The sequence below is a fragment of the Callorhinchus milii genome, unplaced genomic scaffold (assembly GCF_018977255.1).
Source record: "Callorhinchus milii isolate IMCB2004 unplaced genomic scaffold, IMCB_Cmil_1.0 Scaffold1, whole genome shotgun sequence".
Lineage (NCBI taxonomy): Eukaryota > Metazoa > Chordata > Chondrichthyes > Chimaeriformes > Callorhinchidae > Callorhinchus > Callorhinchus milii.
This window is the reverse complement of record NW_024704742.1, coordinates 65,173,515-65,198,408: the sequence shown is the minus strand read 5'-3', so window position 1 is coordinate 65,198,408 and position 24,894 is coordinate 65,173,515. Positions and strand designations below refer to the sequence as shown.

Here is a 24,894-nt window from a genome sequence, read left to right as displayed (position 1 = left end):
CCACAGCCCTCTTCACCCCAAAATTCTTAATATGTAGGTTTGGGCAGCAAGTTTTAAGAGGCTATTTGATCGTGATGAATGTCACTGCCAAATTCAATCTTATGTTCGTCCAACATCATACATTCCAGAAGAACTCAGTGGATTGGGATCAAAATGGGAAACCTAACTGCTTGTTTTCCTCCATCTTAAGGGAGCAGAGGCCAATTGTAGAAGCTAACTTGAAATTAGCCAGCTCAGCACACAGTAAAGATCAAACTGGAATCGTCCTGGTCTGCATGGCTCAGTACCATACCATACTCTGCATTTACCCACAGACACATCACTTGTCCTAATTTTCAATGGTCAAAAATTGTAAACAATAAATGTCAGCAATTTGCTATCAAAAGTGTAAAATGGGACTGGACAGTAGAGTGGGCTAGAAGTTTCTTCATTTTGATTCCAATTCAGCCTACATGAAGGGATCCTTTGTGAAATCAGTTTTGGCATTCTCATCCCAATTCATATGGGTACAGATTCTCAGGACAAGACTGACAGTAACTGATAATCTCATTCACAAAAGCCACCAAAGCAATGAACAATATTAATGAATATATTATATTTAATCAATATTTTGATGAAGCAAGCAGCAAAGCAGAGTGGACGTGAAGCACAATGCTGAGAGTTGGGTCTGCTGAAGGCTAGGACTCAGGAGGTGTTAGGACAAAAATATATTTGAGTAATGGAGAGAGAGCTGATGCCCGTTTTGTGCGAACCCTGTATGAGTTTCTGGCCTTAACAAGTGCTGGAGATAACTACACATGTGTAAAGTGTAAACTGCACACTCTCAATTGAGCGCAAAGTTGCTGAGAAACTCAGGGCACGTGGAATAAGGAGAAACTTGGCAGTTTGGATAGAAAGGTGGTTGAGGGATAGAAAGCAGGGAATGGTGCTAAAAGGTTGCTTTTCCAGTTGGAGTTAGTGAGTTTGTGGTTTGTCACAGTAGTCTGTGCTGGGACCTCTCTTTTCCATTTATATCAAATGACCTTGATTTGGATATAGGGAGCACAGTATCAAAGTTTACGGATGATACCAAGCTAGGAAGCATAGTGAATTCCGATGAGGATGGAAAGAGACTGCATGAGGTTTTAAACACATTAGAGAAATGGGATGATCAGTAACAAATAAAGTTTAATGAAGTGAAATGTGAGGTGATTCTTTTGGTAGAAAAAATAAGAGGAGTGTATATTGAATGGCAGCATCTTGCAAGGAGATGAGGAGAAAGGGAATTTGGGAGTCCAGCCATTAAAAAATTAAGTCATTAAAAATGGCATTGTACGTGGCAAAGAATGTAAAGAAAGATAGTAGCATGCTGGGTTTTATACACAGGGGCAAAGAGTACAAAAGTAGAGCAATAATGTTAAGTTTGTAAAAATCATTGGTTAGGCTACAACTGGAGTACTGTCTGTATTTAGACACCTCACTTCAGGAAAGATGTTAAGGCCTTAAAAGCTGTGCAGAGGAGGTTTATGAGAATGAATCCAGGGTATAGAGGGCTCCAGTTATGAGGGGAGATTGGAGAAGTTGCATCTGTTTTCATTGGAGCAGAGAGGGTTGAGGGAGAATCAGGTACACCTGATAGATGTGTACAAAATTTATCAGGGTAAATATAGAGAAATTATTTCCATTGGTAGGAGAGTCACTGACAAGAGGATATAGTTATAAGATAGCCACAAGAATAGCAAAATGAGAATTCGGAAATATTTTTTTATCATCCAGAGTTGTAGAGATATGGAATGTCCTGCCGAGTAGGGTGGCATTCAAGACGGAAGTTGACAGGCATATGAAAGAGAGACTTGAAGGGATATGGGGATAATGCTGGCGGTGGGATTGTATTGATCCCCTTGCTTTGTGAGCCTCAATGGGCCAAGTGGCCTCCTACTGCACTGTAGATTTCTAGGTTTCTAAGTTGATTGTTGTAGCAGAGTACAGGTAGCTTTACTCCATATCTGATGATAACACTTTGTGCAAAAAATAAACAAGTGTCCCATTCCAGCACCTACTTTGAGCACAAAAAATCACCAAAATGGAAAACAAAATTATTGCAAATCACTGGTAAGAAGAATGTATTCTATATTTAACCATACCTCTTCTCATGTACATTTTTTATTTAGAATTCAATTGAAGAGCACCACTGGCAGAGCAATGAAGAAAGTCGTGAACGTCAGGCCCAGCTGCTTAAAATGCGTAAAATGGCTATTGCAGCGGACTTGGCAGAATAGAAAATCAAGCTGCTTATCCATCATAGAACTCAACAATATTATTGCCACCCAGATCTCTCTCAACTGAAACAAAATACTGTTTTCAGTTTAATTTATTCATTATGTAACTTGAATTGCTGGTCGTAACTATCTTAAAACTGATTTTAAAAAAGTGAAATCTGAAAAATGTTTTTATTACAATGAAAAATGCAGTGATTTGGTGTGCTCTTTCCAGGATTACTAAATGTTGTACTGCTCTGTCAAAACCCCTCATACTTTTGTACGCTTCTTATCAGGTTCCCCCATGTCCCCTCCGCTCCACCATTGGCAACTATTCTTTCAGCAGCTGCGCCCTGGAACTTTCTGCCTCAATCACTCCACCTTGCTCACCCCTTTTATTCGTGCCGAAGATCTTCCTCTTCAGCTATGCTTACGGTCACCTTCCCCCAATTCAATATCAGGCTCTGCCACTGTTAAATATTCGAAGACGCTACACTGAGTGAAGGGCACTATATAAATGCAAGTTGTTGTATTTTGTGGGGGTTTTCTGGAATGATGAGATCAGTTGAGCTGAAGGGCTGTCGTCATCCAACGTAATCTTTTCAATGCTGTCTGTCCCACTCAATCTTTGTCAACGATGGAGTGGGACAGACACATTGACAGACAGTGTACTCTTCCCCCAACACATTCAATTGCCCATCTCTCAGAGACACATTAACCTCCCATTTCAGGGCCACATCCTTCCCACCGTCAACTTAGAACCACATTAAACACCCCTATCTTCAGTAACTATTTCACCAATCCTCCACCGTTTCATCCACAAAATATACAATCAATAACATTTTAACAGTTTGTGGTCACCTCAATAATCCAGCCACCTCACAATTGTGGGCACATTTTAACAGTCTCATTCATGGTCTATATTAAAAGATAGATTGTCTGCTTCAGTAAACAGAGCACCTCGCTATTCAGGACAACGGTCATTGATTGCAGTCTGGGCCAATAGAAAAGTGTGGCTACTACAACCGTTCTCCTACAAAAGCGGTACAAATATTCCCCCTCCGCTACTAACCTATACACACAGTGAGCTAGACCTCAGGCCTCTCACGCTGTTTGCTTAATGCTGCTACTGTCGGGGGCAGCGGGCTCCTGTCACACATGCGCAATGCGCAGGGAGTGTTGGGATCATGGAAGTGGCATGAGTGGGAAATCAGCTTTGCCCGCAGCCTAACCTGAGCTCCGGGGGCCAAACCTGAGCTCCCACGGCCTAATCTGAGCTCCTGTGGCCAATTCTTGGTAAGTGCTGTAAACCTGCCACCATGGCAGGAGTGGTCCTTACATAAGAGAGTGGACTTAATTAAGAACAGTGAGAGCAAAAGTCACAGACAGCTGTGATCTTTGGCATTGGCAAAACATAATGGATGCATTGTGAAAAGGAAAGCTGAATACATGACAGCTTTTGAAGAAAATCAACCTGATAGAAAACGTGTGTGTTTGAACTCTCAATATGAGGACATTGATGAACTGACATGGGAGTAGTTCCAGCATGACCGTGGTCTCAACATGCCTGTGTCTGGCCCTATGATTCTTCCATGTTCCCCCATAACTTTCCTTTTCAAGAATCTATGCAACTCCCTCTTAAAATTATTTATGCCTGCACATAGGAAATACTGGACGAAGAAAGACCAAGGTTCTTCTAGTTCATCTTCCACCTTCCTGGTGGTCACATGCACATATGTCCCAAACTACCGATGTACTATATCCCATAATGTTATTTCCTTAAAGAAAACTATCTATAAGAACAGTTTAACAACAGTTGGTGGCAGAGAATTCCATGTGCTCACTGCCCTCTGTTGACAATGCACTGCTGGGGAATTGCTGTCCTTCATGCGAGGCATTAAACTGAGGCTCCAGCTGCCTATTCTGAGGAATATTAAAGATCCCTTGCCATTATTCAAAAAGAAGGGAATTTCTCCCAGCCAACAATCCCACCAATAAAATTGATCCAATGCCATGCTGGAACTTGTCATCATGGCTGTTTGTGGGACGTTGCTGTGTGCAACTTGGCTACTGTGTATATATTGAGTATATTCTGTGAAGTATTTTGGGTTGTCCTGACATGAAAGGCTCTGAACCAAATGGAAGGATTATTATTAAAACCACATCCCCCCCCCACCCCCCTCATCCGCTCAGCGTTCGATGGGTTCTGCACAAGAGTTTTTACTAGAATTCAAAGCATTAATTGGGTGTTTTTATTTCCTCCTTCCCTCCTTCCCCATGTTTAATATAATAATAATCCTTGCATTTGATATATTGTCAAGTCTTCGAGACGTCTCAGAGATTCACAGAATACAAGGTAAAGTGAATTGACTGTGTATTTTGTGGGCGAAACGCAGCAGCTAATAATCCCTCAAATAATAATAATCATTTGGTCACTCAACCCACGGCTGTTTGTGGGACAGTCTGTGCACAGTTGGCTGCCGTGGTTTGTAGAGTTCTGAATGAGTTGGATCGTTTGAACAGTGGAGCCGGGGAGACCGGCGAGGAGTGCGTTTATTGTTCCAGGCTGTACAGTGTGCTGTACAGGATATTCTGTGAAGTGCTTTGAGACGTCTCAAAGACGTGATAAGGTGTTACATCAAATGCCAGGAGTATCATTATTATTACTACATAGCGGGTCCTATCTCTGTCCTAAGATGTTCCAGAGGAAGCTTTGGTAATGACCACCTCTGGCCCGAGCGCAGCATCCTGGGAGTTGTAGTCTGAGCTCAGTGGAGCAGCGGGAGAGGGGGTGGGGGAGCCGTGCCCGGGGCGCGCGGCATGCTGGGACTTGTAGTCCTGCAAAAAAAACCCTGGGCTAAACTACATCTCCCTTTGTGACCTCTCCCTGACCTCTCCCCCCCCACCCCACCCCCACCAGCACCGCGGGCGTTTAGTGGGGGCGGGGACAGGGCCTGTGACGTAGAATGACGGAGAGTCGAGTTATCCAATCGACATGGTCACCGTTACCGCCGCCCCCCCCCCCGCGGTTTAGCCAATTGGCGGCGGTGCAGTTGGAGGCGGGACATCCTGTGGGAGTGACGGCTGTTTCCTGTGGCCCAGGGCGCCTGCGCGGCTCCTCTCCGGTGGTGAATGGCGGTTGCTCTCCCCTCCCCTTGTACTCCATGTCTCTCTCTCTGGAGATAATCCCTTCACTTTATTTTCTGGTCCGGTTGACGACCTTTTTGTTGTTGTTTTAAGGTAATAACTTCCTTCCCCTTTGGCTGTGTGGACGCAGTGAGCGAGCTGTTAGTGTCCGGGCCGGGCCGGGCCGCTCCCCAGGTGATGGCAGCCGTTAGGCCTCAACAATTCATTCAAGTCACTGTAAAGTCTGCAAAAGGTTGTGTTTGTGGCGGTGTCCGACTTCCCTGACGTGACCAGTGTCCCAACTGGTGCGTTGGCACCGCCGGGTATCAGATTAGCGGGAAACGTGAGGGTTGAATGTGAGGGTGTCGCCTCTGCGAAGAAATATTTGGGCTATTTATGTGTTTTTAATTCCCTGTGGCCGGGGCGGGGGGACGAGCTGCTCGCTTTCCTTTGTCGTGAATCCATAACGTGCAGCCAACACCACCGTGTATTCCAGTGTGATTTATGTCAATCAATGGACTGCAGGAGGCTTTCCTCACGAAGGCGGTGCCCCTTTTAAGACCTCAGATATTCATTCTAATATCTTGTGATATATCGCAGGTTTAACTTAAAAAACAGGTCCTGCTGTTAAAATATTGCTGCGGTTATTATGTTCTGTAAGAATGTCCTTTACGCTGCCCTTGGATGTTTAACACGCTATGTTTTGTTTAAACTGCTTTCAATTTCAGTTTTAAAACTGTGGAAGGTAATGACATTTTTTTTCTGATGCGCCAAGACTGTATACGGTCCTTTAGCTGCATGTTTTGTCTTAATATTTTTTGGGGGTCAGCCAGGTGTCTGACATATGTGGAAACCCAGTGTCTGTGAAGTATTAAGCGCAGGTAGGCAATAGTCAAGGTTTGGGGACCCCAGAGTGTGCTAGATTCTAACCAGTTAAAACTGCATAGCTTACCATTGATATTGCTGTCTGTCCGGCAAGCTTTCCCACTGTTTGTCCAACTAGGACCACCCTACCTGTTTGGGCTTTGGCTTGCAACAACGACAACAACTTACACTTATATAGCGCCCTCCACATAGGGTAGCGTCTCAGAGTGCTTAAACGTGGCGGAGCCTGAATCCAAGCCGGTGGCGGGGGGGAGGTGGCCGTAAGCACGGTCGAAGAGGAAGGTTTTCAGGCAGGACTTGAAAAAGAGGAGAGAGGGGGCAAGGTGGAGGCATTGAGGGAGAGTGTTCTAGAGTTTCAGGGCGTAGTGGCTGAAAGCGTGACCTCTGCCCTTCCAGATCTTGCCAATGAGCCAGGCTGACTGCTGTCATCAGCAGTGCCCTGGAGTACTGTGGACCCGCTCAGGAACCGGACTACCAAGACCAACATGGAGGGCGGACTCGATTCTGACATTCCATTGCCAGCCATGCCACATTAGAGCCAGTTCTCTCTGAGATTAACGATTGTGATTTCATTTAGAAATGTGAGCTATAGGGAAGACTAGAGAGTTTGAATTGTAAATTAAAAAGCAGGAATCCTGTTAGTTGAAAGAGCGATGTTTATATGTTGGAGAAGCAACAATCAAATGCGACAAACCAGCATTACAGCAGACATGTCATACATGGGTGGTTATGTAGAGGGCTCATAATGGTGCTGAGATTGTCCAAACAATACTTTTTAAATTGTCCTTTCATTTGGAGTTCTGGGATCTTATTTTCTAAATTAATCTTGTGTGTGTGTGTATATATCTATATATAAAATCAGAATTTGACTGAAAAATTCTGAAAAAGAATTCCCAAAAGCTGTAACCTGTGTTTTTATTAATGTAATGACAATTTGGAGCTTCAGTGATCAACAATATCATTGGAATTGATTCTTAAACCCGGCCACTTTGCAGAATGCAGGGCGCCGCCAGTGACTTTCTTTAATGGACAGGAGTGGATATTTCCTTTCTTGTTATTCCTTTTGCCAGGGTATGTACTTGAGTCCCCATATTTGCACAGATGGTCTCAAGAAGAACAACCATCCCCAAAACATCCACACAAAGCCATCTGGAGAAGGCGTGGAACATGACTTGCAGACTAAACCAACACAAACATGGGGAGCTGGGCAGGTGGGGTGCAAATAATAACATTCCATGGGGGCTGTGGAATGTCAGTATATAAAATGCAGATATACACATTGAGTAAAATACACAGAAAATATTGAGGGGGAAAAAAACAGCAAGGTAAATTCTTGCTACTGATGTATTGCTTCTGACAAGCTCATTGCAGCTTAAATATATCATCCCCCACCGAGGTGTGTGGAGTGCGTTCCTGTATTACTGATGTTGTAACAGATTTCAGGGGTTGGAATTCTCAGGCGTTCTCAGTGTAGGAGATTAGTTTTTACTCTGGAATTCACAGCTGTTTTGATTTGAAATAAAGGAGAGTAACAGATGTTCAGGAGACCCGCACTTTCATATTTTGCCTTGCTGTGCCACGCATCGAATCCGTGTGGGTGCAGAGGTTATAGATTTAATCAGGTACTGCAAGTACTCACGTTTTCTTAAAAAAATGGAGCCTGAAGATTTATTCAGGAGTGCGACAGCATGCACAGAACTTAGAAAAATACTTAGAAAATACTTTTTGATATTACTGGGGTAAGCTGTAAGCAAGCTTTAGGTTACATTGATAGGTTGAAATAATATTTGCTTACTTAATACCTTTTTGTGGAGTCCTGTAGCTCAGTGCTGAGAGCACTCGCCTCGCAAGCGAGAGACTTGGGTTCAATTCCTGGCAGGGCGAAGTGCTGAGCAAATTTCCTTACTCCACACGCTTCTGTTTACCGAGCAGTGAATAGGAGCCTGGATGTTAGTCGATTGGCGGATCGCGTGGTGCAGGCCTAGATCAGGTAGTAGCACCTGCTTGATGCTAGACTGGAAGGTTGGGTCGCATGGTGCAAATATTATGTTTTATGTTAAATAATAATAACAACTTGGCCACTCAATCCTTGATGACTGTTTATGAGACACTGTTGTGCACAATTGGCTGCCACGTTTCACCTATAAAATACACAGCCAATCCACTTTACAATATATTCTGTGAAGTGCTTTGAGACGTCCCAATGACATGATAAGGCACTATATCAATTGCAAGGATTATTATTATTTTGGTTTGATTGTATGGCACGTTTTAGTGTGTGTTCCTGTGTGTCATGAATTTAGTGCTGTGTGGAAATTGTTTGTGTAGGAGTACATGGGTGCTGCTTTGCCTGAAGCTGACCTTTTGCTGTCCTCTGCATGTATGACGTCATGGCCATTGGCTTCCAAATATTATCAGTAATACTTTGTAGAGTTTCTTCAGGATATAGTCACTGTTTGTGTGAGTTTAGTGACTGAATTCCAAAGTGTGGTGTCATGACTTGCAGAGTACTGTGATAGCAAGCAGCATGGTTCATTCTTGTTCATATTTTGTGTGTAAAGGAATTGGAACATATGAGGTGTATATTTGATGGTGGGGGAAGCGAATGACATAATGTGCTCTCTTTCCTGAGTAAATTGATAATTTAAGACTATTCTGAGTCTTCATATTCTAAATTTATAGTTTGATGGCATCAGGTGAGTAATGGCATTTGTGCACATGGTAAAATTGACCAAATATTACAAGAAAGGATCGTCAACAAAGGGGCTGCTTAAAGAAGTGTCATTTTTGCAGCTTGACCATGAAGTTTCAGGCTCTAGTCTCACATTAGTCAATTAACTAAATTTAACCCAACCCACAGACTGCACCTGTTTTTTGTTTTCAGAATGAGATGTACTTGAAGATTTGATGAGATCAAAATCATATATTCTGTTTTTACCATTTTGTGTGTGTGTGTGGAGAGATCATGTCAGTGTAATTTTGCTATAATTTGTTGCACAAGATTCGCTATTGAAGCCATCTCAACAGTTCATTACAAACAAAACTTGACTTTTGTGATTTAACATTTGTATGATTGTCATTTGCCACATGTTCTTCCTCAACCAAAGTGTGAGCTGCCAATCTGCCACTTGGCTTCTGTACATGCTGTAGGATTAGTATTTAAAAATGGAAGGTTATTTTGTGGGCTCTTACATGCACTAAGATTTTATCCCCAATCTTGTTTACTTTACTTGGTGTAATACAGCATAAAGGTGCAGAGAGTATAATAAACTGAACCATAACACAAACGTTACACCAAATTGGTTGTTTCTCTACCATCCCTTCAGTTGATCATCTGTTAAAAAATTCAGGATCTGATTGCTTTCAGTATCATTTAACCTTTTGAATCTGATTTAGCAAAAACCCTCTATACATACTACAGGGCATGGCCTCAGAAACATTCTGGTCCCGATATTTGTTTTCCATTAATTAAGCTGTATTCGCATTGCCTCATCCTGTTCCTTTTTTTAACGCTTAGAACCTTTCTCCTCCTTGACTACAGGTGGCCATGGCTCGCCTAAGTCCCTGTATTGCAGAACAAAGTTTTTCATATACCGAGTTATATAAACCTTTAGGAAGAGATACCTCAGAAAATACCTTGTGGAGTCCTTTAGTGTATGGGTCCTTCCGACATGAAAGACGCTCTATAAATGTAATTTTGTTGTTGTTATTGTTAGAACACTCGACTCACAAATGAGGGGAACCGAGTTCAATTCCCAGTTAGGAGGTCACAGAGGTCGGGGGGAGTTGAGGCCATGGAGGGCTTTGAAGGTGAGGACCAGGATCTTGAACTGTATCCTCTGTGTGATGGGAAGCCAGTGGAGTCGGGCGAGGATGGGGGTGATAGGGCCGAGCGACATTGTGGAGGTGGGGGAAGGCAGAACTGGTCATGTCACGGATGTGGGGTAGAAAGAAAAGTTGAGAGTCAAACAAGACGCCAAGGTTCGGAATCTAGAAGAACCTTGTAACCTTATAGGGAGTTGTTTTTTGCATAATAGTGTAAGATTGCTCGCTTGGTAAGGTATATAAACACATGGATTGGGGAACAAAAGCTGAGGTCTGGACACCGAGAAGAGCGGGTTGACGCGTTTCCCAGAGGAATATTGTTTTCTCTGTAACTACTGCTTTAATCTTTGTGTAAGGTTAACATTGTACTCATTGCCTAATAAACTCACTTATCAATACACCACCACTTTGGTTGTCTCCATCCGAATCTCTTACAGTGCCCAGCGTAAAATTATATCTCCTGCAATCTCCCTACACTCAGTGAACTATAAACTAACATCCTAAAGTATGTGCATTCAGTAGTTCACTTGTTACCAGGTCACAGTTGATGACGTTGTTTATAAGCTGTCTTTTAAGGAAGTTTCCAAAGTAAAAAGCCTTTTTGTAAGCCTTAGTCAAAATATTGTCATTGCTTTGTGTGTGATCAGTACAGTTCTGAAACTTGAGGGTGTTTCCAATTGCGTTTAGTGAGATAATCTATTCTTTATGTTCCCAGTACAAGTGAACTGCACTTTAAAAAGTCACAGAGGCAGCAGTTGGGGCACTGCAGTTGAACTCATTACTCTTGGGTGGAGAGCGAGAAGTCAGCCAAAGTTCCACACTTCTGACAGCTCTCCAGAGATCCCTGCAAGTTGTAATCGTATGCTCCTCCACCCATTGATTTGCTGACATACATGGCTCACATAGGCTAGTGGTTAAAGTTCAGTGTCCATTCACTGGGTGGGACGCACAGACCAGAAGATGCAGGTTCAGTTCGCGGTCTCGGATGAGATAGATCGCTGATTTCAAGTGGTGCAGAGATTCCACAATTGGTCTTGACTTTCTAGACTAAGAAAAATCATCAACTTTATTGTTCTCCAGCAATCCTTGCTGGGACATGCGCATGTGGTCAAGCATTCATTGCTGTTCACCTCTTTATAATCCTGTGGCAGGGTGAACGTGGAAGCTCACAGCTTTACTGAACAGTTTTGTGAGGATTGTGCTCTTTTGATAAAATCTAGGAAGCAGATTTGTAGCATCTTGTAACGAGTGTTACATTAATATCTAAAAAGGTGTAAAGGTATTTTCAAAGGAAGACGATTTTCTCTTTCTACCCTCTCCACTTTAAACTGCCGTTTGTTGTACGTTGAGCAAGCAGGGGCCTCTCTCCCTGGCCTCCGCCTTTACTGTGCTTGAGGTGTACAAGAATACTTTGACTTTTCCCTCTCTCACTGTTCTTGGGGATAAGCGTCGTCCTGACAGAATCCCATTGTGTCTGCGTGATGGCAATCTGCAGGACGGCACATTGTATTTTATAAAGCATTGTAAACGAGCAAAATTCAACCCTTTTTTTAAAAAAAATGAATTTTGTTGTATTTCCACAGGTTTGACAAGAAGGACATTTCAACCCAAACTATGCCTTAATAAAAGCCAAATCTGCGATTTACAGGGAGTGTGCTTGGTCAGACATTAAGCACATAGGGCAGAAGACGCTGTTTTTCACATAACTGATGAAAAGATATTGATTCATCTCGAAGTGTGTCTACTTGATTTTTGCCTCACATTAAGATGAGCACAGTAAGTACTAAAATGTAAAGTCTTTTAACAAATTGAAGTGGTCTTGTAATTTTGCCGTGCGATTTGCAGTCGACACTGGTGCCAAAATTCTAGCCTTAAAATCTTGCTGGGTATTCCCCACCAATTTTTTTAAATTTAGGATGCCAATATTCCTATGTTCTCAGATTATGTAAATTCACCTTGTTTCAACCCTGTACTCCAAGTACTGCTGATGTTACTTTCTCTCCTTTCCCCCATTACGATAATTTTAAAGTCAATGTACAATTAATATAATCAGGAGAAAATGTGGAAATCGTAAAGAAGCTACAAAAGAAGAGAATTTTGTGGTTTTTATACAATTATATTTTATTTGGAAAATGAGAAATAAAGTTTTTAATATTAAAAATGGGAATAATGGAAGAAAAACAGTTGTAGAAAATCTGAAGTTACAGAAAATGAACTCTTGACTAAGAGCTGCAGAAATGCCACTTGTTGGAACATGGATCAGCAAGTCCCAGACTGGTTGGACGAGCAGCAGTTCTGCTGAAAGATATTTAATCGTTACTGGATATGTGACACAAGTCAGATTGCCATGCTTAAGAGTCTCCAAACCAAACTGAGAGTTCCACACATGGATGCACCCTGCTGGTGTAATCATGGAGAGTACTAGCAGGTTAGTAAGAGCACTAGTAAACTTCCTGTTGCTTGTTGAGCCAGAACAAGGAAGTTTACCAATGCTCATACAATCTTATCCATTAGGACGTTGGTTTGCAGGATTATCAGAAGCCAAGCGGGAAGAATTCCTGCCCCTAGTAACTAGTGTGTTCTCCAAGTTCTGCTAAGCCTTCCTGATCTATCATCCCTAGTGCCCAGGAGTTCTGCGACCTGCCTGGTTTAGGTATTGGTTTATGGAGAGAGCCACATAGCATTGACTGTTTGTCACAGTCACCCCTTTTGTTTTCTGTGTTGTCTGTTGTTTAAATATATTGAGTACTGCTTTAAATACATTTTGTATTTAACGTTTTTGATACTTATGGCGCCATCAAGTCTGACTAGTGTCAATTGCACCAATTTGGTGGGTAACTGACTATCTCTAATTTGCATAAGTGGATAGGAAGGTGCACTGTTTCCCTATTTGGGCCACTTAAAGGATGATTTTGATTGGACCGTTATAAAAATAATTCCTGCATTTGATATAACACCTTATCAATTCGTTGAGACATCTCAAAACGCTTAATAGAATATACTGTAAAGTGAATTGACTGTATATTTTGTGGGCAGCAGTGTCCTACAAACAGTCGTGGCTTACGTGACCAAATTATTATTTTTGAAAGGATTATTACTCCTGGAGAACGATCCGCCAATTGACTAACAACTGGGTGCCTACTTTCTGCTCGGTAAACCGAGGTGTGTGGAGTAAGGGAACTTGCCTAAGGTTTCACCTTGCTAGAAAATTGAACTCTAATTTCCTTGCTTCTGAGGCGAGTGCTCCAACCATTACTCTACAGGACCCACCGTAATAATATTTTAATAATCCCTAACACTAAATAAAAGTGTCCTGACCAGCAATCCTTCAGCTAAATTGGTCAATCAGTTTATGGCTGTTTGTGGGACTTGGTTTCTATGCAAAATGTTGATCTACAAAAACAGTCACTACAATTGACAGAATTACTGTCGAACACTTTGAGATATTTCGATGTGATAAGCTGCTACAAAAATGCATTTAGTGTCGTGCCGTGCTTGACTGGTGTTGGGAATGAATGATTTCCTTGGTGTTTGTGTACAGTTTCTACTTGTTGATTGGAAAGCGAGCAAGTGGGGTATCTGGCAATGCAGCAGAGCGAAACCTTGGGCAAGTTTCCTTATTCCACACGCCTGATAATAACCCTCAAGAAAAAAGAAAATAATAAATTGGTCACTTCAATCCGCGACTGTTTGTGGGACACTGCTGTGCGCAATCGGCTGCTGCATTTCGCCCACAAATATACAGTCAATTCACTTTACAGTCTATTCTGTGAAGCGCTTTGAGACATCTAGAAGACGTGAAAAGCACTATACCAAATGCAAGGATTATTATTATAAGTGATCACTAGCCTTTTCCATTTTCTTTCTCTTCCCTACACCGCCCCTTTCCCAGGTTATGGTATAACGTGGCTTCAGGAAAGAGGGATAAGAGAAGTGAGAAACATAAAATTACTTCCCAACAGAAGAGTTGGCACTTTATTTGTATTCAGTAGTGAAAAATATTTGCAGAATGTGTGAAAGTGCTGAAATGTTTCATGTGGTTTACAATTATGGGTTATTTTTCAGACACAAAGAAAGCGTAGGATGATACCCTCTCAGCAGGCCAGACGAGGGCGCCGCCGACACCGATCACCAGATGCAACGGAACAAGAACCAGTAGAGGTTGTAGAAAGTGGTAAGTGCAGAGGTTTGTGTAGAGGCCTGTCACTTGCGCAGTGAAACTGGCTTCACCATAATAGTCAGGGCATTTTTTAAGCAATTATCACTGGTGGGGATTGAACTCAAAGGAGCACTTTTATCCCACATCCAGAAGCATTAAAAACGGATTGCTACAGATGAAGTAATACTTTATGTATTTGTTTCAAACCTTAAGATGATTACAATTATATGAAAGCAGGAATCTAATAAATAATGATCATATAATGTACCAAATAATATTCTGTAAAATTTGCCTAAAATTCTGTAAATCCTGCCTAAACGGTGACCACTTGTCGACTGCCGACAAAATCATAATTAGCTTTGCTGTTATTATTAAGGGGAATTTACTGTTGGGGAATTTTGAAATTACTGCTGGGGAATTCCTTGGGGCTGGTGGAGATTTTTCGCATCACTTTATATGATAAAAAATACCCTAATTGCAGGGTGGATTGGGGTTTTACGGATCCAAATCACTGCATCATAAACAGATTCCACTGTACCATTACTGTACTGTGAATAACAATTCTTTATAAAGTGTATTATTACAAAACATCTGTTTCACAGAATATTTTCTGTAAACCGTAATGTCTGTATTTGTAGGCAAATATGACCAACTAATTTGCCCACAGCAATATCTCACAAACCGCTTTGAGTGAATGACCAATTTTGTATCTGAGGGATGGATGGCCAGGAACCAGGAGAAATGCCCATCTCTTTTCAAATAATGCTATGAGGTCTATTGAGGTCTTCAATGTCTACCAGAACAGGGCTTGGTTTAACTTTGATTCTGAAGAACGGCGTCTCTGCCAGTGTAGCTCTTCCTCAGCATTGCATTGGAGAGTCAGCCTACACTGAGCTCAAAGTCCTGATGTGAAGCTTGAACCCACAAATCTTCCTACTCAGAAATGTGAACATGAGGTAACTATTACCTCAACTAAATTTTGATATGTGTGCGGTAGCTCTGTACTGGTTGTAATACTGGTTGGTCATTTACTTCATGGGTGTGTACAAATTGACTGCCGCGTCCGCCCACAAAACGCACAGTCACTCCACATTACAGTATATTCTGTGAAGCACTTTGGGACAATCCTGACATAAAGGTGCTGGAGACCAAATTCAAGGATTATTATCATTAGTTTTAGTACCAGGTCCCTAATTAAATTGTTACAAGCTCCAGCGTGTGCAAAGCAGAGGATTCAATGCATGCCAAGGTGGGGAAATGTATATTATAGAATCCTGTCATCCATGTCTATGGACAGAAAAGAAGTATAGATGGACAGAAAAATATCTCAGGAAATAGAAATACCTCTGAACCGAGTACAAAAGAGTTGTAGAGAACTACAAACGTTACTCTTCATTTTGAGGCATGCACCATCTCCAAAAGAAGCTTGGGCCTATTTTGTCTCCGCAGGTGCAGAAGTAGTTGATCTGACTTGTGAATCCTCTGAACCTGTGGTGGTTGACTTAACCAATAATGATTCTGTTGAGGTAAGCAAAGCTGAGCTTTATTCCTTTCACTTTTCTTTATATAAAGCCTGTGGCCCAGGGGCCAATTCCGGCCCCCGTGGCACCCCCGAATATTCGCACAAATTTAGGTAAGTCCATGTTCAATTGTTAATTTGTTTTCAGTTTTTTCTTGATTGAATATTTCTTGATTTATGGCATCAATCAACAAAGGTTCAATCAAAATTTATTTTGTTGGTCGACCATAAAAGGTTGGCCACCACTGGTGTAAAGTGACTGAAATGTATGTGGAATGAGCTTGAGGGTATTGCGGAGAGTTTTTTTTTGATCAGCGGGGTGTCATTGCAAAATTGATCACCATGCATGAGTATCCAAATACGTATGCCACCTAAACATGGAAATTTCCTCGTGTCTGGGATTGAATTTGCACTCTCTTCCTGAAGGGACGCACTCTGTTTACCAATTCTGAAGATTATTAGGTACATATTAAAATCTTAGTCCAGTTAGAATCCACTGTTTTTCTGTTTTGAAATTCCAAGACCCCTTATCTGTGTGAGTGAAAATAAGAAAGTCATGGTCTGGGAGAAAACCAATCTGTACTGAAACCAAAACAATCATTGCTGAAGCTGCTAGTGGCTTCAGCAATGACAATCAGTAAAATCTTCAAACCCAAGCATAACCCTGAGTCCTGTTGAATTATAATAATAATAATAATCCTTGCATTTGATATAGCGCTTTTCACTTCGGGAGGACGTCCCAAAGCGCTTCACAGAACACACTGTAAAGTGAATTGACTGTATATTTGTGGGCGAACGCGGCAGCCAATTGCACACAGCAATGTCTCACAAACAGTCGTAGATTGAAAATGACCAATTTATTATTGTTTTTGGTTTTGGAGGGATTATTATTAGGCTCTGTGTGGAGTAAGGAAACTTGCCCAAGGTTTCGCCCTGACCTGCCTGGAATTGAACTCAGGTTTCCTGCTTGCAAAGCGAGTGCTCTAACCACTGAGCTACAGGACTCCAATTATTTTCAATTGTAAGAAAAATGTAGTGTAAAATATAGTGTAGTGACTATACGTAGGCTAACAAGGCAGCCATTTTGCACACAACACTATCCTACAAACAGCTATGAAATGAATAGGACGTTGGAAAAAACTCCCTTTTTGAATCATCTCATAGGATCTTTAATTTCCACGTAAGCAGACAGACAAGGCCTTGTTTTAACATCTGAGCTCTAACAATGCAAAGCTTCCGAGCACTATATTGGAGTGTCATCTTTTACTATGAGTTCAAAGTCCTGGTGTGGGCTTCTGAGGTGAGAGTGCTATCAAATGAGCCACCTGATAAGTGGTTTGATTGCATTTTTTTTAGTTTGGTGAAAATTGTCATTATCTCATGTAACATCAATAACCCCATTAAGTCTTCAGCTAGTGTATTCATTGAAAGGAAATGTATAACAGTTTATTATGAATGCAAGTAATTGGTAAATAAGCCATCTGCTATTTTGCTTCTGCATTTGTAATCTGCTGATGTGCAGTACTCCCTAGGGAGTGAACTGCCAAGGGTGGAAAACTGGTAAATTTCAAGATCCTTTCAATCGTCTACAAATCCCTTCACTGCCTGTCACATCCCTACCTTTCCAACCTGCTTTCTCCCCACTCCACTACTCACTGCCTCCACTGGACTGACTCTGGCCTCCTGCTTGCCCTTCGTCCCCTCCACAACATGATCGGCAGCTGTGCTTTCAGCCACTACACCCCGAAGCTTTGGAACTCTCTTCCCCCAATCTGTCTGCCTTGCCCCCTCCTTCCCCTTTTTTAGATCATAACTGAAGGCCTTCTACTTTACACCTTGTTTGCAGTCACCTCCTCCCTCCCCCAGACTCAGTGTCAGGCTCTGCCACTGTTGAGCACTCTGAGATGCTGCCCTGCGTGAAGGACGCTGTATAAATGCAAGTTGTTTTTGTAGTTGGATTGCAGACATAAGCTTGGCAGCAACTTTCTTAAATTTGCTCTTGTTGAGTTTGATTGTATCTAATTCTACTTTTTTTTATTTTCATTTTGATGCCGCACTTTTTCCAGATCGTGGATGAAGGTGAGTTCACAAAATAAGTTTCTCACAGCTTCAGTTATTCACTAAATCTATGTTGCCTTAGGTAGGATTTAAGAGGATTGATTGTGAAAGAACCATTTATTTTAGTTTTTAGTTTATATACCGAGTATAAACGCTTTGTATTTGGGATGCAAAGCTATTCAGTATTTCTCTATCTCATATTTTGAGTCTCCCTTCCTTGCTCCTTCAAGGACCATTTCAAGACCCTCCTCCTCAACCACATTCTTATCCCTACTCTCCCTGCCCTCCACCCCTCCTGATCCCAACCCTCAGCTCAGGTCCAAATCCCAAACTCTCTAGCACCTTGAGACATCCTCCCGACATGAAAGGTGCTATACAAATGTAATTTGTTGTTTCTGTGAGTTCCACATTAGTCAGATTTCTATTTGGAGTTTATAGTTCTATTTGTTCAGCCATAAGCAATCTGTTTTGATCTATCCGGAAATTCTGAGCGCTTTATCAAACCTGCAAACTGCTGCAAACTAATTCAAGGACATTTGTGACATTTACTTTGTATCCCTACCTGCCCCACTCAAAAAGCATTTAAAGGAGTTTGAAAATAAATGCTTTTTGTATTCATACTCGGAAAATTAAAGCCCTTCTCTTTTCCCTGTCCTCCAAGGTACTTTTTGTATTCTGTGAAAATTGACATTAATGGACAACTGCTAAGATAAATTAGATTTCCAGCATCAGCAAATGTGGTGCCACTTCTGTTCATACTTTTTTGATTTTTGCAGAGCAGCAGTTTCATTAACAAACACAGTTTGATTGAGCTTGCTGTATGATTGAATCTGTTTCAAAAGCATATTGGAAAAATCTTTTGAACCAAAGTAACCTAGTTTGACCTAATTTATATAGTAGTTTCATTGAATAAAGTTGATGTCACAATTAATTTGAAGCATTTATTCAAAAATGCTGCTAAGATCACGTGGGTGGAGAGAGACTGTTGAAGTATGCATTTTGTACAAACCGTTTCAATCCAATATTCACCCACAAAACAGACAATTTACTTTAAAGTGAGTGTATTTTGTACGTGAATGCAGTAGCCAATGTGCTCACAGCAGTGTCCCACAAACAGCCATGCAGTAAATGAACAATTTTTTGGGGGATTGTAGGTTATATTAAAGACCATAAGATGCTGAAGTAGTGTCAAAATTGGTTCACGGGCATATTGCAAGAAAATTCCTAGAATAATGGGTTCTACACGATCTGTATGGCTTTCTTGCTGAGAAAAGAAAGTATTTTCGTTTGTAGCAAGAATTGAGTGCTATTCTGCTCCTTACTCACCTTAGACAAAGAATCAAATTTGTTTCAGTTTTAAATGTATTGTACATACGTCTGATCTATATAAATCTGTATTGGTGTCACCTATCTACTTGATTACATCTCTCATTTTCTCTGCTCCTCATTTCAACCCTGGTGGTGTCCTGCACTCTGGATTTAGCTCTTAACCATGGTTCTCGATATACAAAGCAAACTGTTCCAGATGATCCATCACCATGATAGATCTTGTATCTTAAAATATAAGATTCTTCCAGTTAAATGTAATATGTGTATATAAACATTTTACACTGCATTTTGGGAGCGGGTAATCTGTTTTTAAAAAAAAAGGTGGTAATTATTGTTAATCCAGCCATTGTTGGCAGTGTTGAGGGAAGACAATTCCGAGTTAAGTGAATGTTGTAAGTAATTATAGAATATCTTTTTGTTTTGACTTTGCAGGTCTCTCTTCAAATCGTCAGACAGAGTCTTTGGAAGAACAGCCAGGAAGAACGCTATCAGACAGTTGTATTCTCTGCAGTGACGATGAAGATGTAGAACCAGATGGAAGCACCTGTCTGTATGTAACCGGTACAACAAATGTACCTCAGGGAAATCAAATTCGTTCTTACCCATGTAACAAAGACTTAAGGTAGTGTCAGAATCATTTCTGATCAAATTCTTGATTCCATAACTGAGAGGCATTTAGTTGGATTTTTTTCGTTTTCCTTGAGGTCCTTTTGTAGGGTTCATTAACTCCATCTGTACATGGGCAAGTAGGCATCCTGGCAGCAGGTGAACCAGAGCTCCTTCCTCCTGACCCACAGGGGAATGCTGAGTTGTGGCTAATCTGACAGTTCAGGCAAATTCATTACCACAAGTGGTTCTTAAGGCTGAATCAATGGAATTGTTCAAATGGGAACCCGATAAACACTTGACCAGTAAAAACATTGAAGCATTTGGGCTATGAGCGGGAAAGGGGATTGATTGATAAACACTGATTTAGAAGAGGGAAGCAATGGTACAGACACAAAGGTCTGAATGGCCCTGAAAATTAGCGAACATTTCTGTTAACATAGCTGAGGGATGAAGGGAAAGGGAATAGGTAGGAAAACATTTGTAACTTTTTTTTGTGTATGGTAAATGCAATCAGAATAAATCTGAATTCCTGTTTTGACAGATCTGGTCAAAATGTCGTTTACCAGAGATCTTCCCCAGGAACTATTAGTTGCCCCATCTGTTTGGATAATTACACTGAGGTAAGAAGAACCCATGCTAATATTTTCAAATGTATGCCATCATTATATCAATGGCAAGCCTCGAGTTTCAGCTAGTTAGACTCCAGTAGACCCCAACACGTACTCTCGGGTCCCCAACCCTTGGCTCTTGCAACTCGATGCTAGAGTACAAGCTATATATTTCAACCCGGGCTTCATATTTGAGTTGATCACTGAAAATAAATGTCCCTGTATCTATACTCTTACTCTTTTTTTTAAAAAAAAGCAATTGCAAAAATATTTTCCTTTAATTACGAAAGAGTGCAAGTAACTTTAAATAAATTGATTTGGTACTCTGAAACCCCCCCCCACCACCACCATTATATAATATATATTTATAGATATTTGTATTATATATGGGCTCGATGTAAATGCAAGCTGTTGTTAGTTGTTTCTTGAATGATCGCATGAGAGCTGAACTGTTCTCAGTAAATATACATTCCAGATACTTCACAATGAGGTAAATCAGTTCCTTTGTACTGTTCAGAAACCTTGACAGTCCACTTTGCTCAAATATTCTATCATTCTCTGCTCAAGTGATTTTTTTTAAGAAAAGCGCAGCAAATACATAGCAATTATGTAAATGGTTACTTGTGAAAACTTGCAAGTTGTATGTAATTCCTCATGTACATGAAATGAGCAAAGATTGACAAATTTTAAAGAGTGCTACATTCATAACTTATTGTTTTTATAAAGTGCAAACAATTGTCATTTTTGTTTCCTTTTCAGATCGTTCAAAGTGGGAGGCTTATTGTTTCTACAAAATGTGGTCACGTGTTCTGCAGCCAATGCATCCGTGACTCTCTCAAAAATGCACAGACGTGTCCGACCTGCAGAGTGAAATTGAACTCAAGGCAGTGCCACCCGCTTTATATTTGACTACAAGCTTCTTCCAGACTTTTGTTTTTGATGAAACGTCAAATACTTTGGAATCCATTAGTTTCTTCAGCTTTACAATGACTGGACATCCTATTGGAGACTGCTGTTGGCGTTTGCAGGGTGCCCACATCATGAGCTGCCATCTGTCAATAACTGGCCCAAGCCGATCGAATTGTCTTGTCCTAGCTGGAAGGGGAGGGAAAGCAAAACCAAGCACCAGCATATTCTAAACATTTAATTTTATTGTGTGTTTGTGTGAATCTTTTTAATTTTACTCCCCTCTGTGACAGGATTCACACCTTTGTGTTTAAATGCCTTGTCCTGGGATGTGCTCACATCTGACCATGCACTTTAAAAGTGTTCTTCCATTTGTTGAGCATTGGCGACATATAACCTGCTTTAGAAATTTCTAAGGCAAACCTGTTGACAAGATCTACTGCAAACCATTAGCTCATTTAATGCTGAAGGCCATCATTTGATGCAATTCCTATTTCAGTCCCTAGTAGATGCCAGATGGTACATTTGTTGTGGCTCTGCGTGTAGAGTGGATGTAGGTTGTAGAAATCGGTTTGATGTGTAGTGAATTAACTACTATGACCAACAATAATAAAAGATTACTCAAGGAACATGGCAGAGCTCTTGACTACTCTTCTCCGACTCAGGAAATGTATATATGCCTTACACGTGAACAAGGTTGAGATGCAGAATTTTATGTTTTCCAAAGTCAGGAAGAGATATGCATGGTTTCAGGTTTTCCTCTTGTGACAGGAATGTCAATTTTTTTATAAATAATAAAAAATCATTTCGATTTAACTGACATCTAAAATATCACATCTTGACCAAAGTTCCTATACCTCATTTTCTCCGCAAGGTTTCTCGTTTTCTGTGAAATAACAGATATTTGACATTTTATTGTGAAATGCAACTGTGTTGAAATGGGAAAAATCACTTGTATACTTGTGTTTAAATCTAGAATTATCTTTTAAAGAAGGAAAAATAAAGTTCAATTTGTTTAAAGAATATTACGATAAAAGTATTGTGATTGACGACTCCCTCCCCTTTCCATTTTTGGTTCTTAGTCTTTATAGAGTGTGCTTTTATAATTTGTATTATTGTTAAATGTTACACTGCTCATGATATTCTGGATCTCTTAACCTTTGAGCCATTTGGAACGTTGAATATTACAAAGAGGGACACTGACTTGTGGCAAAAAAGTGAAAAATAAAAACATTTCAGTCTGGGACATACCTTCGGCTGTAAATCCTGCAGTTGTGTAATGCATTGTGTTTTTTTCATATAGATTCCTTCCAACCTCATCCTCATTTGTGACAACTGTACCTCAATTCACCAGCATGATGGCATTAACCCGGTTTGTCCGTCTTCTGATCCCCTATCCTTGTTTATTTCAAAATTGCTGGTGTTTTTTTTTCCATAGTGCAAAGTTCCACTACGGCAGTTCTGAAGAACTGATGATGTCTCGTTTTGTTCAAGCCACAGACTATGTACTGCTTGCCATTTTAGGTCTCTGCAGCCCTTTGGACATCATCGGGATCTATTATATGTAAATATGAGTACAGAGGAAAAATACAAGAGCCTTTAATTATGTCATTAATTAATGAAAAGAAGAGCAACAACATTACATTTGTATAGTGCCTTTCACATTGGGAGGAAGTCCCAAGGCGCTGGACAATCAGTGTCCAATTGGATGAGGGATGACTCTTGTGTAGACAGCACCACCCCTGGACTGAACAAAGTATAGTTCAGCCACACGTCTTTTACAATCGGCTTTCTAGTCAGGAGCAAAATCTGACCGCTTTCTCCCACCTGACAGTAATTTACTGGCTGGTTTGTTCTCATGTCCTTGAAGCAAGTATCTCACGTAGAGCACAAAGGCTACAATCTGATAAAACTGCAGAACTGTTTTTGAAAAACATCTTCAATCTTCAGCTGCAATAATCAAGATTCAGTGCAGTTCTCCCTTTTTTGAGCTGACACTACATGCCCATTTAACGTCTCTGAGGCACCACATACTGACACATATATACACTATATTCCAAGTTCTAAAGAAATCTAAATATTTCTATTATCTGTTTATAATCTTATGTATCCCACCAAGTATGACCATGAGTTTCACGGTTTTGTTTGATTTGGAGTTAACATGCATCACCTCCCAAGTCAACTTGACATTTTTCTGGCCAAAACATTTCTAATCAGCAATTAAACTTGGGCTTCTACCTACACACGTCAATATATATTCACAATTTCAGTTATGAAGCAGATCAGAACAATAGTGTTTTGAGACTTCTGCATGAGAAGCTATGTGCGTATTTTTAATCATAAGGTGATGAAGTTAACGAAGAAGAGGTTTGCTGAACACTTCCTTTGAATCACTAGGACAAGTGTCACCTTGTTACTTTGTCTAAGGACAACCCATCAAATTTATAGTCCAATAGTGGGAAAAGTCAGGGGCTCAAGAGCTGATACATTCAATTCAATTTTCAGAAGTCTAGTTTAGGGCTCCCTCTCATGGTGATGACAAATGTGTACACGGTCACAAAATGGCATTGATTTATAGAACCATCAAAATCTGATGCCTGGAGCCTTTTGACACAGTGTATCAGTGTTGATGTTTGCTTTTTTTTGGTCAGTCAGGTGTTTGACACATATGGAAACTTATTGCCATGCGTAAGCATATCCAAACCTAAAAGCATATTTCTCCTAAATCATAATTTGCTGCCTGTACACCAAACCCTCTAATCTGGTGAAATTGGTACTTGTTTGCATATAAAATTCTATTCTTTATTTGAATGATTTTGTGGGATGGGTGTGCAATGATGTTCTACAACTCAAGGAAGGACTTTCTAGCGCCATCAATAAGGGGGTTTAAATCGTGATATTCACAGAATATTACAGCATGGAAACTAGACATTCAAGTGAACTCAAAACGCAAAATACCGCGGATACTGGAAATCATTTCGGGTCCACAACCTTTCGTCAGAACTCAAACAAAGGGTCGTGGACCTGAAATGTTGACTCACTTTCCTTCCTCCGTAGATGCTGCCTGACCTGCTAAGTGTTCCCAGGGACACCTGTTTTTGTTCAAGTGAACTCTCCCATGCCAGGGTTTGTACTCCACAGAATCTCCTCTCTTTTAACCCTCCAGCCCACCTCACCCCCTCTCTTTACCCCTCCAACCCATCTAATCCCCTATGTTATTCCCTTCTCCTGTAAGTATGTATAAGAGTTTCCTCTTAAATACGTCAATGGTTTCTGCTTCAACCACAACTTCCGGCAATGAGTCCCACATCCTCACCACCCTGTGCGTTCAAGTTTATTTTTGGGTGGGAGGGTGGCCGGGAGAGGGATTGATATCTTCATCATTATTTTGTTTGAAACTTTGTTTCATTACTTTTCAAGATGACCTACATGTGATCCAATCTCTTGGTATTTGAGATCTTAGAATCAATTGCGATTTTTTTTGGTTTGCTGCTGTTTTGCTACATTCATCATTTCTTTTATTTATTTGACTTCATCCTTTACAGTCCGTGCTGTGTGTAATATAGTGTCTTATTTTTAGTAAGTTATCAATTAAACTATTTATAATTGGAATACGATCAGGCTCAGGTAGTG

The 24,894-nt window shown here is 40.8% G+C and overlaps 2 protein-coding genes across 7 annotated transcripts in view; both read left to right on the top strand.

Moving 5' to 3' along the window:
• The window catches only part of cfap99 (cilia and flagella associated protein 99), a 65,620-nt gene extending 63,217 nt beyond the window's left edge, over nt 1-2,403 (top strand). Inside the window, exon 16 of one of the 2 annotated variants that reach the window (XM_007905239.2) lies at nt 2,151-2,403. In XM_007905239.2, the coding sequence (XP_007903430.1) occupies nt 2,151-2,258 (108 nt within the window). In that variant the 3' untranslated portion in view covers nt 2,259-2,403. The remainder of the gene's footprint in view (nt 1-2,150) is intronic. The other variant, XM_007905240.2, reaches the window with a different exon arrangement.
• Nucleotides 2,404-5,316: 2,913 nt separating this feature from the next.
• Nucleotides 5,317-22,532, top strand: rnf4 (ring finger protein 4). 5 transcript variants are annotated; one of them, XM_007905247.2, is made up of 8 exons: nt 5,317-5,477; nt 11,657-11,849; nt 14,139-14,247; nt 15,682-15,758; nt 17,818-17,830; nt 19,571-19,688; nt 20,289-20,367; nt 21,115-22,532. In XM_007905247.2, exons 2-8 carry the CDS (start codon nt 11,841-11,843, stop codon nt 21,262-21,264), a joined length of 555 nt encoding a protein of 184 aa, XP_007903438.1. In that variant the 5' UTR covers nt 5,317-5,477; nt 11,657-11,840; the 3' UTR covers nt 21,265-22,532. The 5 variants fall into 5 exon arrangements, with proteins under 5 accessions (XP_007903438.1, XP_007903435.1, XP_007903437.1 ...); XM_007905244.2 differs by having other exon boundaries at nt 19,571-19,760; XM_007905246.2 differs by having other exon boundaries at nt 5,317-5,558.
• Nucleotides 22,533-24,894: the final 2,362 nt, after the last annotated feature.